The sequence below is a fragment of the Euphorbia lathyris genome, chromosome 10 (genome assembly GCF_963576675.1).
Source record: "Euphorbia lathyris chromosome 10, ddEupLath1.1, whole genome shotgun sequence".
Lineage (NCBI taxonomy): Eukaryota > Viridiplantae > Streptophyta > Magnoliopsida > Malpighiales > Euphorbiaceae > Euphorbia > Euphorbia lathyris.
Window position 1 is genome coordinate 45,415,529 of NC_088919.1, and position 17,148 is coordinate 45,432,676.

Consider the following 17,148-nt stretch of genomic DNA (forward strand, 5'->3'; position numbering starts at 1 on the left):
TAATCCCGGTGTAGTTGCTTGTTTTGCTTTGCTTTCCTTTCCTTTTCTACCAAAAAAAAATATAATATTAATAAAAAAAACTCTCAAGCCTGCTCACAAGTTTTCGAACCGAACCCAATAAAACTTAGACTCAGACTTATTAATGCTCGAATCGAGTCCAATTAGTCTAAATTTTGACCGAACCGAACTCGAACAGTTTGTGATCGTTTGTACCCGTAGCTACACTTATGACCTAACCAAACCATTTTAATTTTTTTTTTCCGAAATGAGATTAATAATAATAATTGAAGGGAAGATGGCATAAATTGTGATGTGATTTTCTCTAAAAGGAAAGGCTGAACAAGTGGGGCCCAAATCAGCTACTAATTGGAGAATCTCGTCCTTTGCTTTTCCAACGTTTGATCTCGTCGCCTCCCCCATAAAAAGCAAATCATCCTCTGGGTCCCACTTTTTCCACTTCCTTCCTTCTTCTTCTCTCCTAAGACTCCATTTTTTACTTAACTCTCCAATACCAATTCCTTCCCTTCTCAACCTCTCCACTCTAGTCTACTCGCAATTACTTCAATTACATACTTAATTTAGCGAAAAAACAATTAAAGTTTCTTCCTTTTCTTCTGGGTGTTTCAGATTCTAATTCTAAATTCCACTTCATTCACTACCTCCTACTTGGCATTTTCAAACATGGAGATTAGGCTTCTCCTGTTCTCTTGTCTTCTTTTTCTCCTGCTTGAATTCGTCTCTGCTCAGATGCCAGGTGACTATCTTTCTTATGATTGATACAATGCGCATTTGGTGTTTGTTTTAATTCCTCTATGAGCCTAATCAATCAATCACCACGCTGTCTTTCCTTTTCTTCTATATCTCAATCTCATTGTTCATTTTACTTGCTCTGACTGTGTCTTTCAGTGGCACCTCTTTTGAGGGTTTAATCCCAGATGGAGAAATAAAGTTATTTCTTTGCTATGTAATGGCGCAGTATGTTTGCTTTCAATGTATTTATACCATTTATATCTGATTTACCTTCCAAAAATTTAAACTAATGTGTTGCTTTGTATTAAGGAAAGGAAACAAGTGTGTATTTGAGTGATCTGAATCGTGGTTCTGTTCTGTTCAAGAGGCATACTCAGGGCGTGCCTTGAGGCGCGCTTAGGCCCAATTTTATAAGACAGACATTTTCTAAGGTTCCAAGTTAAAAAATGGTTGTTTCAATGTAAACCCTTCCCTGTCTATATCATTTACAGTTGAAGATAGTGCTTATGATACTAGAGTAGGAAAAAATATCATGAATTCCTATAGTTCAAGTGCTAGGCCTAGACCAAAGGAGAAGACTAAAGCAAGCACCATCTTCTAGTGTTCGAGAAATGAACTCCTACAGTTCTTAGAGATGAGGAGGAAGTAAAATTTAGCTTTGTAGATGAGTACCTAATGAAGAGGATGAGATTGAGAATCGTGAAGATGAATTTTGTGTTGAAAATGATGATAGGTGGCTATGTTGCACGGACACTTCTAGTTAGTAGCGTTTCGTGTCCGTGTTCGTATCCATTTTCGTTTGTAGGCTATTTTATGAAGGTTATGTTTTAGAAATAGGTGATGACTTTGATAAGTGATGAATATGGACTATGGAGACTCTGGTCTTGTTACAAAGTAGTTATTAGACTATTGGTTGAGAGCTTACCTATGCCTTGGGAGGTCATGGGTTCGAATCACATTCGGGTCTGGTGGGGATTTTTCTTTCTTCTTTAATGTAAGCGCATTGTGCACAAATTTTAAAAAAAAAATTAACTTATGATTTGGTTGAACTTTAGTTTTTAGATAGAGAATCTATTATTTATGATTATGGAAGAGTTAATAGTTACTTTGGAATTTATGATTAAGATTATGGATAATTGGATATGATTTGTTATTTAACTATTTGTTGTATTTTATAAATGTTTATATATTATTTTTCTTTAGTGCGCCCTGTTGCGTTCAGACGTGTGTCGAAGCCTTGTGCCTAGGCAGAGACCCGCTTTGCGCCTTTAATAACTATGATCGGTAGTTAATCTTAACAATAAAGGTGAAGAATAACGGATGAGCAAGTATTAATAAGGATGTTGTACTTCAGCTTTCTTAACAATTTTGTTGCTAGATGCCTAGATCACATTTCTTATTTGAAATTACGGCATGTTTAGTTCATCTGTTGTTGGTTATTTTTTGTTATTGCTGTGGTAGTTGGTAGTAGATGTTAATTGATTTTCCTTTCACGATAGCTATAACTAGTTGTTTCTCAATCCTAACTCTTTTTCTACGTTTTACTCCAAATAGTAGATAAGAATGTTTGTTTAGGATTGAGAAATAACTCCTTATAGCTCTTTCCGAATCAACTGAAATCTACTAACTACCAGCAACAATAAACAACAATAACGGAACCAAACACACCTTTTATATGTAATTGGAGCAAAAAAGAAGAAGAAAGAGTTGCAAAAAGGAGAACCAAATGGATACTACGTAGCCTCAGTGTTTACCTTCTTCTTACGGATATAGATGATTTTGGAGAAAAATATATTTTCTTTATATACATGATATAAGAAACAAAGTAGCTACTTCTCCTGTCAAATCTCCATCTACATGTGCGTTTCTGAGATGCGTTATTTGCAAAATTTCTCAAAGCTATTTGAAATTGAGATTGAAAATCCTAGATTCATCAAAATCAATGATTTAAACATGTCTAAACATTTTGAAACAGGTTTTGTGAGTTTGAACTGTGGAGCCAAAGAAAATTTCACTGATGAACTCGGACTCGTATGGACTACTGATGAAAATTTCATTTACGGAGAACCTGCAACCATATCAGTTGCAAACGAAACAAGGAAGCAATACAATACACTGAGACATTTCCCTGCCGATTCAAGGAAGTACTGCTATACTCTTGCTGTCATAAGTAGGACAAGGTATCTTTTAAGAGCAACATTCTTGTATGGTAATTTCGACAGCAACAATGTTTATCCAAAGTTTGATGTCTCTGTTGGGGCAACTCATTGGTCGACAATTGTTATTTCTGATGCAAACACCATAGAATCTGCAGAGTTGATTTTTCGTGCTTCAAGTCCGAGTGTGAGTGTGTGTTTATCCAATGCTACAACAGGGCAGCCATTCATATCTACGCTTGAACTTCGCCAATTCAATGGTTCAATGTATTATACAGATTACGAAAACCAGTACTATCTTAGTCTTTCCGCGAGAATCAATTTTGGTGCGGAGAGTGAAGATCCAGTTAGGTATGCACAAAAAATATCGGGAAGATGCAATTTGGTTTATCTTGTAGCTCGACATTTATCTGGTGCTATTTGATCAATCATTTTTAAATCTTATGTAAAGTCTTGCTATTATTCAGGTATCCTGATGACCCGTTCGATAGAATATGGGAATCTGATTCTCTGAAGAAAGCAAATTACCTTGTTGATGTTGCTGAGGGTACTGAAAGAGTTTCAACTGACATGCCTATTGATGTCAACACGCACGAAAGGCCTCCAGAGAAAGTGATGCAAACTGCTGTAGTTGGTACGAACGGATCATTAACGTATCGGTTGAACTTAGATGGTTTTCCAGGTTATGGTTGGGCTGCAACATACTTTGCAGAAATCGAAGATCTTCGTCCTTCTGAGTCCAGGAAATTCAGGCTTATTCTCCCTGGTCACTCTGATATGAGCATACCTATTGTTAATATCCAAGAAAATGCTCTAGGGAAATATCGGCTCTATCAACCAGGATATCCAAATGTATCCCTCCCTTTTGTATTGTCTTTTAGATTTGGGAAGACGTCTGATTCATCCATGGGGCCACTTTTGAATGCCTTGGAGGTTAACAAGTATCTAGAGAAAAGTGATGGTTCCATGGATGGTAAGTGGAATTATGGTTCTTTGAGTGCATATTTTTTGGCTGTGAATTTGAGCAATTTGTTTTACAGAACTTGTGAGCCAATTTTGACATCTTTCCATTACCCTTATGCCTGTGGTGCACTTTGTCATGCATTTCATGCTATGTTGCACAAAATTTTGATTTTAAAGCGTTTTACATTTTGGAAACTTGTTCTAAACGTTTCTGGTCATGTTTCCCTAATTTAAAAAAATTAGAAGCTCGTTTCTTAGAATTTAGAAACTTGTTTCCTAGGATGTAATGTGTTTTCAGATGTAAATCACTCTAATCACATGCTCATTATATCCTAATATTTTCTAGATCATCTTCTACAAGCTTGTAAAATGGAAATTTATTTTTTCCCTATATTATGCGACTTGTATTTAACTTTTTTAATGTATATATAAAAACATGAAACATACGTCCTAAATATACCCTTGTATTTTTATTATCTACATGTTTTTCCGTGTTCCGTTTCCTATATTTTCTAGAAATATCATGTCTCGGTATCCATTTCTGTTTCAGTTTGTGTCCATTTCCGTTTTCATGTGCTTAGCTTCAAATCTGAATAGACGGGATGTTAAATTTCTATAGGAGAAGCCATTGCTAGTGTCATTTCTCTCAATACATCAGCAGATTGGGCACAAGAAGGTGGTGATCCATGTTTGCCAGTTCCATGGTCATGGCTGGATTGCACCTCAGATGATCGGCCGAGAATAGCCAAAATGTAATTATTTAATCTTGGATTACTTAAGGTATGTTATTCTTATATGTTTTAATTACTTTTGTGCTTTGGCAGCTCCTTGTCCAGTAAGAATTTGACAGGGGATTTTCCTTCCGGCTTGCCTAAGTTGAATGGTTTAGTTGAATTGTGAGTTCAAATAGCATTCTTCACTTAGCATACTTACTAATCTTAGCTGTAGTAGGAGCACCGTCTTACTTTTCAAGATTTGGTTCTTGCCTTATCGTTACAGATGGCTTGATGGGAATAATCTAACTGGTCCAATACCCGATTTTAGCGGATGTGCAAATCTGGAGATCATGTAAATCAGATGACTTGTCCTTTTCATTTGGCAATTAATGTTGTTTTTATAACAAGCTGTAAAACTAACCAAGATCCCATGTCTTGTGTAGCCATCTTGAGAACAATCAGTTGACCGGTGAGCTGCCTTCCTCTTTAGCGAGCCTACCTAATTTAAGGGAACTGTAAGTCATCAGAACTTGAATATTTCTCATTATTAGTGCTATCGAGAATCTATGGATCATGATTCCAAATAAAAAATTACCCAGTATTGAGAAACAATGTTTGGAAGTGATGATATACTAAATTTTTTACAATCAAATGATTTGTATATGTGCTTGACACAGAGAGCACCATTAACTTGTTCCATTTTACGCAATCTAAGACCACATTGCATAATTGCAGGCATGTGCAAAACAACTTGTTATCTGGAAGCATACCATCGGACCTTCTCGATAAAAACATAGTTCTAAAGTGAGTATCAATTTTTGGCTAGTAGATATAAAATTCATGGAAATCATATTAATGTGCTCAGAGTTACAAAATTTGCATCATTATCTGGAATTGGGCTAATGCTGTTCTCCATTAATTTTTGTCGCACCTATAGTTACAATTTAATGAGGGCGAGCCTTGGCGCAACGGTAAACGTTGTTGTCGTGTGACTGAGAGGTCACGGGTTCGAGTCTTAGGAGCGGTCTCTTGCCAAAAAATTGGTAGGGGAAGGCTTGCCCCCAGTACACCCTTGTGGTGGGACCCCTCCCTGGACCCTCGCTTAAGCGGGGACGCGTAGTGCAGTGGGCCGCCCTTTTATAGTTACAATTTAATCTAAAATATATATATATTTTTTAAATCACAGTTACACTGGGAACCTTAATCTTCGTGAAGGCGATGGAGGGAAGCATGTTGGTATCGTTATTGGTGCATCAGTTGGAGCTGCTGTTCTGCTACTTGCTACAATAGCATCTTGGTTATTCATACGCAGAGGGAGGACGAGAAGTCCGGATCGAGGTGTGTATGTTTGTTTATATTGATTATGTTTTGCTAAAAGTTTGTCTCAATTTAATTGTTTAAGTTTTATTAGCAAATGCATGCTTAATTTTTTGTGATTTTCCTTCAGAACATCTCAGGGGATCCCTAACGGCTCAAAGGCTAGCGTCTACTTTGAATGATTCTCCTGCAGAAACTGCATGTTGCTTCTCATTCGCTGAGATTGAAGACGCTACAAGAAGCTTCGAGAAGAAAATTGGTTCCGGAGGTTTTGGAGTAGTATACTATGGGAAATTGAAAGATGGGAAAGAAATGGCAGTCAAAGTTTTAACCAGTAATTCCTACCAGGGAAAGAGAGAATTTTCAAATGAGGTAATTTTCCACATCGGACTTAATGATCTTTTCTTTCTGTTTGAACTCAAAGGAATCAGTTGCAATTTTAGGGGTGTTCGAAAACCAAACCGGACCAAAATAACCAATAGAACCGATGAAGTTCAGTTTTTCTGTCTGTACAGTTTGGTTTCGGTTCTAAATTTTGTATATTTCGGTTTATTTGACCGAATCCAATAGTTTGGCTATACTAACCGACTCTATATACAAGCATCTTATGTTAGCTAACCTATAATAATTTGAGCCCCTCCAATGCATACTCCTTTTCTATTATTATAGGCAAAAAACATATTTAAGCCCCTCATTTTTTTTCAATTTTTCTTGATTAAGCCTATGAACCTTACATTTTTAAGGATTAAGCCTTTGATCTTTAATTTTCACACACATTAAGCCCTTTACTAATGGTTTAGCTAATGGAGCCATTAGTGAGGAGCTCAATATGTGTGAAAATTAAAGATTTGGGGGGCTTAATCCTTAAAACTGCAAAGTTCAAGGGCTTAATCTAGAAAAATAAATGATTAAGGGCTTAATTCTTAAAACGGTGAAAAATTAAGGACTTAATCATGCGTTTGACCGAAAATTTATGAAGAGAAGTTTGGTCTTTGTTTTCTTAGTAATATATGCTGCAACAGGTGTACATATTCCTAACTGGTACTAAATCGTTCTGCGGCTATATTTGATATAGGTGACACTTCTTTCGAGGATACATCACAGAAACCTGGTACAATTTCTAGGATTTTGCCAAGAAGATGGGAGAAGTATGCTTATTTACGAGTACATGCACAACGGAACACTCAAAGAACATCTTTATGGTAATTTCAGATTGCTTCAAAACGAATCAGTAATAATTTGTGATAAGCACTAACAGAAAATCTCTGGTTAGGTCCATTAACACGAGGAAGAAGTATTAACTGGATTAAACGCCTTGAGATTGCTGAAGACGCTGCCAAAGGTTAGTAAGCTAATGTTTTTCCTTTGCTTGCTGTGTAGTAGTTGTTATTGTATGATGGAATTGTGTCCGATTGTTGTATTTCTAATGATCTTTGTTAATGAATTATCCGGGCGGTCCTCGTGCTTCCTATGCAGGGATTGAATATCTTCACACCGGCTGTATTCCTGCCATTATCCATAGAGATTTAAAGACGAGCAATATTCTTCTCGACAAACACATGAGAGCAAAGGTTTCAGATTTCGGCCTTTCGAAACTTGCAGTCGATGGTGCTTCACACGTCTCGAGTATAGTTCGGGGCACTGTAGGGTATCTGGATCCAGAGTAAGTTCATCTATTGTCCTTTTTTTTTTTTTTTTTTTTTTTTTTTCTGGGATCAAGATTAAGCTCTATGATTAACCACTATAGTTGATTGTCACCGTGTTTAAATAGCTTTTCATTAAGTTTTGTGATAACTCTGTTTATACCTTTTCGTTGTCGCTGCATATATTTTCCCGAAACTCTTAGTTTGTTTGTGAATGGAAGATTTCGGATAAAGGGTTGGCGTTACGTAATGAATGTTTTTCTATGAAATCAGAGCACATTGATGATTTTGCTTCTCATGATACACAGGTATTATATCTCTCAACAGTTAACAGACAAGAGCGATGTTTACAGTTTCGGGGTCATTCTTCTTGAGCTGATGTCCGGTCAAGAAGCCATATCGAACGAAAGCTTCGGAGTTAATTGCCGAAATATAGTACAATGGGTAAGATTCGGAGCCTGTGAACCCCTCATTATATCATCATTGAAAAGCCTATCATTGATAAGTTTGTGAGCCGAAAAAAAGTTACTTTTTTGTTGAATGCTTATGGAGAGTTAAATCTTGAACAGGCGAAGTTACACATCGAGAGCGGGGATATCCAAGGAATTATCGATCCTGTACTAAACAACGATTATGATATACAATCAATGTGGAAGATAGCAGAGAAAGCTTTGATGTGTGTCCAGCCTCACGGGCACATGAGACCGTCGATTTCTGAAGTACTCAAGGAGGTTCAAGATGCTCTCTTGATCGAAAAGGATTCGGTAGTGAGAGAAGGCAACTCAGATGAACTTTCTCGAAACTCTGCTCATTCGTCGCTCAACTTGGGTTCGTTTGAACTGGGGGGAAGTGACAATTACTTAGCCCTTGATGAGTCTGTTGCACGGCCAACGGCTAGATAGTTCGGGCTCTATAATCTGGGTTGTGTTGGTTAACAAGAAAGTTTTGGATTCTCCTAATTATTCTTTGTGTTAGTATCATACTGATCAGTGGAATTTGCTTTGTTTTAGGATGGAGAAGTGAAAGAAAATTTGTACATTTTGTGATGTTGCAACTTGCAAATTAATTATATATATTTGCTCCTTTTTTAGTGTAAGTTTCTGTTATGGTACAGTTGTATTATCAAACGGCACCAACTGCTCGTTTGGTTCTCCTTTTTATTGTTCGTTTTCTGTTTTCTTGATACTATTTTTATTTTATTTTATTTTTTAACTTTAAACAATAGATTTATCGTATTTTATTAAGAGTAACAAACAATTGTTTATAGCTTTCTAACTATCATCTAAAAAAAAGTTGAACCAAAAGATGCTAGGAGCCAGTTTAGTATCGTTGTGTTCAAAAATTTAGATTTTCTCGTAAAATGTGAAAGCTGCTTTTTCTAAGAGTTATAAATTGTACTTTCTTCTAAAAGCAACATTTTCAGTTTTTAAAGAAAACAATTCTCCATTTACCAAACAAACGTTGTTTTTAGTTTTCTCGGCTTTAAGGAAAATAATGTGCATTTGCTAAACATCTTTTAGCTTGAAAAACTGTTTTTTGAATCTCGAAAATTAATGTCAAAACCAAGTTGACCATAAATATGGTGGTTTTGAGGATCAAAACTATTAATGTAGTTGTTATAGATCCAAGTCTAAAATCTAAACCTCTTTAAGTATACCGTCATTTCACTCATAGCATTAAGAAATTGAAATATGATTGTTATTTATTTAACTTTATTTTGTATGTATAGCATGAATTTATTATTTTAGTGTTTTTTAGTCTTAAGCCGTACTGTGGATTTATTTTGGCGTGTTTTAGTTTTAGGCCTATAGTAACTTTAGTTAGCTTTTTGGCAGTTTTGTAGGCAGTTGTATTTTTTTTTATCTAATGAAGTTTGAAGGGACACTAATTAAGTTTTTTTTCACAAAAAATAGAGAGATATGAGGTTCTCTCTAATGATCCTCGTCTATTAGCAACATATACCCCAAAGGCATACAACCAAAGAAGAATAGACCCGATTTAGATTGGTGTCAAGTAAACAATTGACCCATAACTCAATCTCAGACTTCGAGCCATAACAACTTGGTATCAGAGCCTAACTTTATAGATGATCTTCATGAATTACACCAACAGTTGGAGGCTTTCATGGCTGTGTATCAAGAGGATAGGGTTAGGGCGCGTAGAGCAAGAGGCAATAGAGTAAGAATTGACTCCACAAATGCATGATTTAGCATGTGAAATTTCCTCTTCTCGTATAGAAACTCATGACCAAGGTAGAAGAGATCGGGAACTAGGGGTGGATAGGATTCCAGACCGAAATACAGTGGGTCCGCGAGATTCTCGAATCGAATGTCCGAAATTCGATGGCAGTTGTGACCCTCTTCCTTGGTTAAGTCGAGGTGATTATTTTTTTCGTCATCAACATATTCTGGAGGAAGAAAATATATGGTAGATGTTCATCTAGATGGAGATGCGCAACCGTGGTTTTTTAAATTGGATAAAGTTAAGCCTGATCTAACATGGGAGGAGTTTAGAACAGTTTGTCATTCACGATTTGTGCCGGTCTCACATGGCACAAACTTGGGAGAGTTATCTAAATTACGGCAAACTAGTTCAGTTGAACGCAAGTTTGAGGAGTTATCTACCCGTTGCACGAAGTTATCGCATGCATAGGAAATTGGAATTTTTCTCAGTGGATTATAAGTCTATATTGCAGTTGAGGTAGAATTGCATAATACCCTTACTTCAGTAATGAATATTGCTCGATTGTATGAATAGAGGAAATATTGGCAGTCTCGGGTTGAAGTGTCGGGTTCTGATTCTCGGTTGGAGAAATCTGTTGTTAAGCGTGGCTTTCCTAAATAACAATTCATCAGGAAACTTTTTAGGGTAGAGATAGAGGAGCATTGGGCTAAGAACTTGCGGTTTAATTTTGACGAACAATCCTCTACGGGACATAGTTGTAAAAAGGTATATTGGATTGAAGATGGCAATTTCTGACACGAAAACACGATTACAGAGCCAACCCGACTGACACGACACGATTGACACGAAAATCATTTTTGTAGCATTTATAACATATAAAACCATATGAAACATAAATATGAGATAATACGATTTTGACACGAAACGCGATAATTGCCAGGTGAATACAAGAGTATGATGATTTAGATATAGAGCAAACGCGGATTGAGAGTATTCATCCTAGGGTTTCCATCCATGCAATTATTGACAATCCTAATTATCAAACTATGCAATGTACGAGTTCTAATCCTTTGAGAAGGTCTTTCTCCAACTGATGCTTCTTGAGCAGGGGCGGAGACAGGGGTGGCCCGGGGCCCTCCGGCCGCCGGAACCACCATGGTCACGAGTAGTTTCGGCCCCCGAATATTAGTATATATAGACTATATGTAGCAATATTTCATTGTTTAAAGGTAGATGAGATGGTTAAAAACACTTGTTTCTTTTTAAAAGGTCCTAGGGTCAATTTCCCCCAACCTCAATTCATTTTAGAAAGTTTTTATTTATTTAAATTTTATTTTTCAATAATTATAAAACTATGTTACCATTATTTATTTATTTTCATAACACTTTTGAACTCATGTTTATTATGTCTTTTCCAATAAAAAAATTAAATATATCCCAAAATTCAAAATTTCAATATTTTGGACCTATTAGGTACTCTCTAAATCCAAATTTCTAATTTTTTTAGGCTTGTTAGGTCTCTCTAAATCCAAATTTCTACTTTTGTTAACATGTTAGGCCTTTATAAATCCAAATTTCTAATTTTTTTGCCTGTTAGGCCTCCTTAAATCCAAATTATTAAAACAATTTTTGGCCTGGTAGGCTATCTGAAATCAAAATTTTTAAATTTTTTACATGTTCAGTCCTCGCTAAATCCATTTTTTTTACATGTTAGGACTATTAAACGAAATCTAGCTTAATTTTGAGAAGTAGTACATTAATACTTAAAATTGGTTCTTGACCATTCAAATTATAACACGCATATACAAAAAAAATTAAGCAAGTTCAATTTAGCAAATTTTTTTTTTTTTTCTGAACGCACATGTAAAATCGATCCCCCAACAAAGTAATCCTGTATTCGCCACTAGGAACAATAGCCTTCATTTTCGCTTGCCGATAAGCTCCATATCCAGGAGGGGAGTAATGTTATAAACCCAAGCCTAAAACCTAAACCTCTTCAAGTATACAACTGTTTCACTCATAGTAGCAATAAAGTGAAATAATGTTGTTATTTATTTCTTTAATTTGTGTGTGTGGCGTGGATCTATTTCGGTGTGTTTTAATGTGTGGATTTATTTTGGTGCATTTTAGTTTTAAGCACTACTATGGATTTATTTTGGTATGTTTTAATTTTAAGCCGTAATGTAACTTTAGTTAGTTATTTGACAGTTTCTTTTGACATACAATTGTATTTTATTTCTTTTATCTAATGAAGTTTGAAACGATATCAATTAATTCCTTTTCATAAAAAATTACTGAGATCAAAGTTTTCTCTTAATGATCCTCATCTATTAGTAATATAGGTTTCAAAGACAGAAAACAAAAGAAAAATAGATCCAATTTAAATTGGAGTCTAGTAAACAATCGACCCGTGGCTCAATTTTAGACTCAGTTTGTTTGCTGAAAAATATATGGAAGAAAATATTTTCGTAATTTTTCAGTAATTGTTTGGTTAGAAAAATAAGTATAGTCAACAGAAAAGTATATGAAGAACGCGAGGAAAATATTCTCGTTTTCTGAATATTGTAGTCTAACACTAAAAAATATTTTATTTTCTAATAAAAAAAATTTCTTACCCAATATTTTTCGATAAACAGTAATGAAATGTCTATGTTTATAAATGGAGTAAGTTTTAGACTCCTGTTTATAAACGTTTAAACCACATGAACGTCTTTGCGAATGTGCAAAATCACAAGATTTATTTTTACATTTTGTCTAATTTTTTTAAAAAAAACCAAATATTTTATCGAGTTTAAAGGTAGTATGTCTCTAAACTTGTTATGAAATTACAAAAGAAACAATTCTTAGAATTCTTACTTTCTAAACTAATGGATATGTAACTTGTGCAAAACACATATTGAATTTTTTTTCCTTATAATATGAAATTGTCTTGTTTACTAATATTAAGCTTTTGGTTGTACCATTTATGATATTGGTTGTAGATTTGATTATCGACTACTTTATTCAAAGTTCAACTTATGCTATATTTACATTGGGCTCAAGCTTAACTAAACTAGGTTAACCAATTATATGTTTATATTAAAAAAGAAATCAAATTATGATTACGACTAGAAAAATACAACAAATTAGAAATAAATAAATAAAACTCAATGTATATTATCTTAAATAAAAAAATTAACGAAAATAAAAATAAAAAATCATATATATATATATATATATAATGAAATGATTAAAAGTTGGAGGTTCAATCAGGTTTTAATAATAATTCAAATGAGATTTTAAAAATCCTATAAAAATGATAGTATTTTTTAACAATAGTATAATTTTAATTTTAGTACCAGTTTATATTATTTTAATAAATTAAATTAATAAATTCAACATAATAAATTAAAAATATAATAAATATTAATACATAAGATTTAAAATATAAAAATATGAGTTAAAAAAATAAAAATATAACATTTTAACTAAATAATTATTATTAAGTTATAAATAAACTATAATAATGGTGAAAGTCTAAACCTAGTTGTTGAGAGTCTCCTAATGACCTAGAATTCATATGTTCGAATCACATGAGGTCTGATTTTTTTCTTTCTTATTTAATGTAAGCGTAATTCTGTAAAAAATGTATTAATTTATTAAAATTTTGAAATTTATTTCGTGTATATTTAAAGGTTAAAAACTAATTAATATTAAAAATAAACTAAAAATATATTTTATAATATTTATTAAAATAAAAGAAATATAAAATTAATATTGAATAACATTTTAAATAGTTAATTTATATTATAAAAAGTGTATATTTATATTAGTGATAACAAATTAATAAATAAAAGTTGGTCTTTGAGCTGGCTCTAGAGGGAGTTGGTCTAGGCGGCTGTCTAGGACCTCCAATTTAAAGGGCCCTCCAGAATATATTACCGTTAGGACATTCGATTTAAAGGATCTCCAATTCTAAATATAATTCAATTATAATAATTATTTAGATCTCAATGGTAATCAAATATAAAAAAACTAGATTATAGTTAACTAAAATGGAATAAAAAATATAATTCAATTCTAAAAATTTTGCTTAAAAAAATTGAAAATAAAATCGAAAAGAATAGCACAAATTGTCATTTTTCAATCACCATCTCTCAACAAGAATAGTACAACAGGAGCCTTCCAAAATTTATTCCACAGCTTTTCTCTTAACACCAAGACTAAAATATATTAAGAAAGCATGGTTTGTTCGATTTGCAAACACAATCCCCAAGTTAAAAACTTACAAGGATTATGGTTTGTGAAGTTTGCAGTTAAATGACCTCTGAATATTTTGGTAAAAACAAATACTTGTGGTTTAGTTAATTTGTAAAATCGGATCTTATATATAGGGTGATTTACAAATTTGAACTTTTTAATTTCTCTAAATCGCTCCATTTTGGATAAATAGACACGATAATAAATTTTGATGAAATATCTGAGTTTGCAATTGTTTTTGGAATTACATTTGCAATTGTGTTTTTTGTATTTTACTTTAACAAAAATACAACTCTTAAGTGTTTCGTTCTTTACAAATTGTCCTAAATGTTTGATCTGTTACGTAAAAAATTAAGTAAATTTTATTTGTTAAATTTAAGAGTATAAAAATTAGGGTCTAAGAACCTCTAAAATGCTAGAGCCGCTCGTGGTTGGTCTAGTGTTCAATTTGTAAGCTATACAAAAGTTTATTTTTTCCTAATTAGACTAAACCGTTCAACTAGGATTGGGTCAACTGGTTCACGGTTAATCCGATTTGTTGGAGGGATTCTAGACGTATTTCAAATGTAAAAAATTTATGACTTCAACCGGAATAATGACTAGTTATGGTTGAACCGCATTAATCCAGTTGGATCGGTCTGACTCTGACAACTATGTATATATAGAAAACTTTATTTTTTTTTCTAATTAAATGTTGGTAAATCAGATGTCCAATAGGAATTGGGTCAATATGTTCGCAGTTAATTACCAGTTCGAGTGGTTCTGATTGGTTTTCAAAGATATAAAATTATGGTTTCAACTGGACCGTAATAATGACAATCCGGTTGAACTGAATTAATCCAACTGGATCAGTCCGATTCTAACAATTATGTATATATAGAAAGGTTAGCATTAGATTATTTGGACTTATAAGACAAATTGAAATCAAATCCATTTTCATATAAAATGTAACCGAGTCAAATGTCCAGTATAAATATCCAAATTAAATCCATCAATGGTGGATTTAGCGAACATAAACAAATCTAGTTTTTTTTAAGAAACAATCTTTTTATTAACTCAAATCAGATTCGCTAAGAAACAGATGTGGATAGGTCCACTATCCGCGAATAGACACAAAACTAACAGTTCGAGCTAAAGCATGACCCGTCGAATTTGCTGAACGCTTAACAAAAGAAATAAGAACATTATTTAAATCCTTTTTAATGGCTACACACTCTGAAATAATATTATCCATATAAGAAAGATGATGAGAATGCTGCAGAATTGCCAGAACTACAGAGAAACAATCTGAGAGAATTGTGACATTACTGCGGTTCACATCTTTTAACCATGAAAGAGCTTCCCGAACTGTAATTGCTTCGGCTAAAACATGCTAAAAACAACCTCCAATCGCTATATAAAAAGCCTAAATGCACTAACCCTCATGATCCCATAACAGGAAGCCCACTAAACAGACCTCCATCCTAGGAAACACCCATGCATCCACATTACAATAGAAATGATTCTCTGGAGGACACTGCGAGTTGGAAAAGCATTCCTCGTGCTTGATAAACGCAATTTTAAGAGCAACTTAAAGGGTCCAAATACGAGACCAATTGACCAAAATTAGCATCAACCTCTATGAGCTTGATAAACGCTTTGTACCTACTACGAACCGTGTAAATCCCATTCTTATCAAGCATCTAGTACCACCCATCTACCTGACTCAAATTTCTATAGGGAATTGCAAAAATGAGCATCTGATCCATTTCATTAAAAACCTTTGTCACTAACTACTGATTCCAGACCCCATGAGCATCTAACAGATCCTGTAATTTTCTAGAAGGTAGCAACACATTAAACTGGGTCGTAGGATATGGATTAACCGAATATGGTAACCCAGGAATATTCCAAATATCACTATTCACTCCACATAATCTTACAACAATCCTTTATCGAAAAGATCACGACTAGCCAAAAAGCTTCTCCAAATATACGACGAGTTATATCCAAGTTTCGCCAACAGAAAATTAGAGGGGGGTACTTTACCTAGAGCACCTTATCAACCAACGAGTTCTTATTTTGGAGCAATCGCCAACCTTGCTTAGCTAGTAGTGTTAAATAGAAATTACGAATGTCACGAAGCCCATACCTCTTTGAGCCTTAAGAACACATAATTTATCCAAACTTTGCCAATAAATACCAGCTCCTGAGCCCCTTAACGATATCCACTAGAACGTGTTAAGCATTTTATGTACATCGTCACATGATTGTCGAGACATTAAGAAGACACTCATGATATATGTCAGAATCGATTGTAACACATATTTGATTAACACCTCATTTTCTGCTTTAGATAGAAACTTCTCCTTCCAATTCTTTATTCTATTCCATATCTGATCCTTAAGAAGCTAAAAGTATACATCTTGCTTTTACCCATCGACACCGGAGCTCCCAAATATCCATATCCGCCACTTTCTCTACCCCCAAAGTTGAGCTCACTATATCTCTGTCCGTGCTCACCCTATTTTTGCTAAAGAAAATGATGATTTCTGGAAATTAATACTCTAACATGAAGCTCGCTCATAAGTCTGCAGACAATGTTGAACAATATCAACCGAACTATTAGGTCAAAAAGACAAGTAACTATCATCATCGAAAAATATATGAGAATTTTTTTGGGCTAATCTTGCTACTTAACAGTCGTGGATTAAGCCAGCCATTTCCTTGACTTGTAACAACAACGAGAGACCTTCAACGCATACTAGAAATAAGAATGGAAAGAGTGGATCACTCTGACCTTTGGATAGTAGAATTGGACCGAACTTCCTATTTCATTGGATACCGTCGAGACACACATTGTCATCCATGAAATCTATTGAGAAGGAAACCCAACTACATAAACATGTTGAAGCATACTCAAAAAGTCTCATTCAACTCTATGATAGGCTTTCAAAAAGATAGATAAAACTATTGATGATGTTGAAATGGTTATTAGTTTTAGTACCTTATCTCTTTATGCTAGTGCTCGACACGAAATCAAATCACAAATGGAAAAACAATAGGTAGCTTGTCATAAACCGTCGCCGTATTAGGTGGCTTAAACACGAAAACTTGAAGAACCACGTGGTCAAATAGGATCAACGAAACCCAAAGAAGAACAGCAAAATTAAAGAAATAAAATAAAAATAAAAATAAAAT

The 17,148-nt window shown here is 34.1% G+C and overlaps 1 protein-coding gene across 1 annotated transcript; it reads left to right on the forward strand.

The window, feature by feature from the left end:
- Positions 1-490: 490 nt before the first annotated feature.
- Positions 491-8,733, forward strand: LOC136208877 (probable LRR receptor-like serine/threonine-protein kinase At1g67720). The gene is made up of 15 exons (XM_066000159.1): positions 491-754; positions 2,726-3,257; positions 3,374-3,879; positions 4,489-4,621; positions 4,694-4,765; positions 4,869-4,937; positions 5,029-5,100; positions 5,321-5,389; positions 5,772-5,923; positions 6,033-6,274; positions 6,978-7,104; positions 7,176-7,244; positions 7,379-7,565; positions 7,854-7,989; positions 8,115-8,733. The coding sequence occupies exons 1-15, from the start codon at positions 682-684 to the stop codon at positions 8,445-8,447; spliced, it is 2,772 nt and encodes a 923-aa protein (XP_065856231.1). The 5' UTR covers positions 491-681; the 3' UTR covers positions 8,448-8,733.
- Positions 8,734-17,148: the final 8,415 nt, after the last annotated feature.

Excerpts from the sequence above, each read along its gene's own strand:
- LOC136208877 (XM_066000159.1), top strand. The coding sequence starts at position 682 with ATGGAGATTAGGCTTCTCCTGTTCTCTTGTCTTCTTTTTCTCCTGCTT. Across the intron at positions 7,245-7,378 it reads TGCTGAAGACGCTGCCAAAG|GGATTGAATATCTTCACACC; the intron begins GTTAGTAAGCTA and ends CTTCCTATGCAG. Across the intron at positions 7,566-7,853 it reads GTAGGGTATCTGGATCCAGA|GTATTATATCTCTCAACAGT; the intron begins GTAAGTTCATCT and ends CATGATACACAG.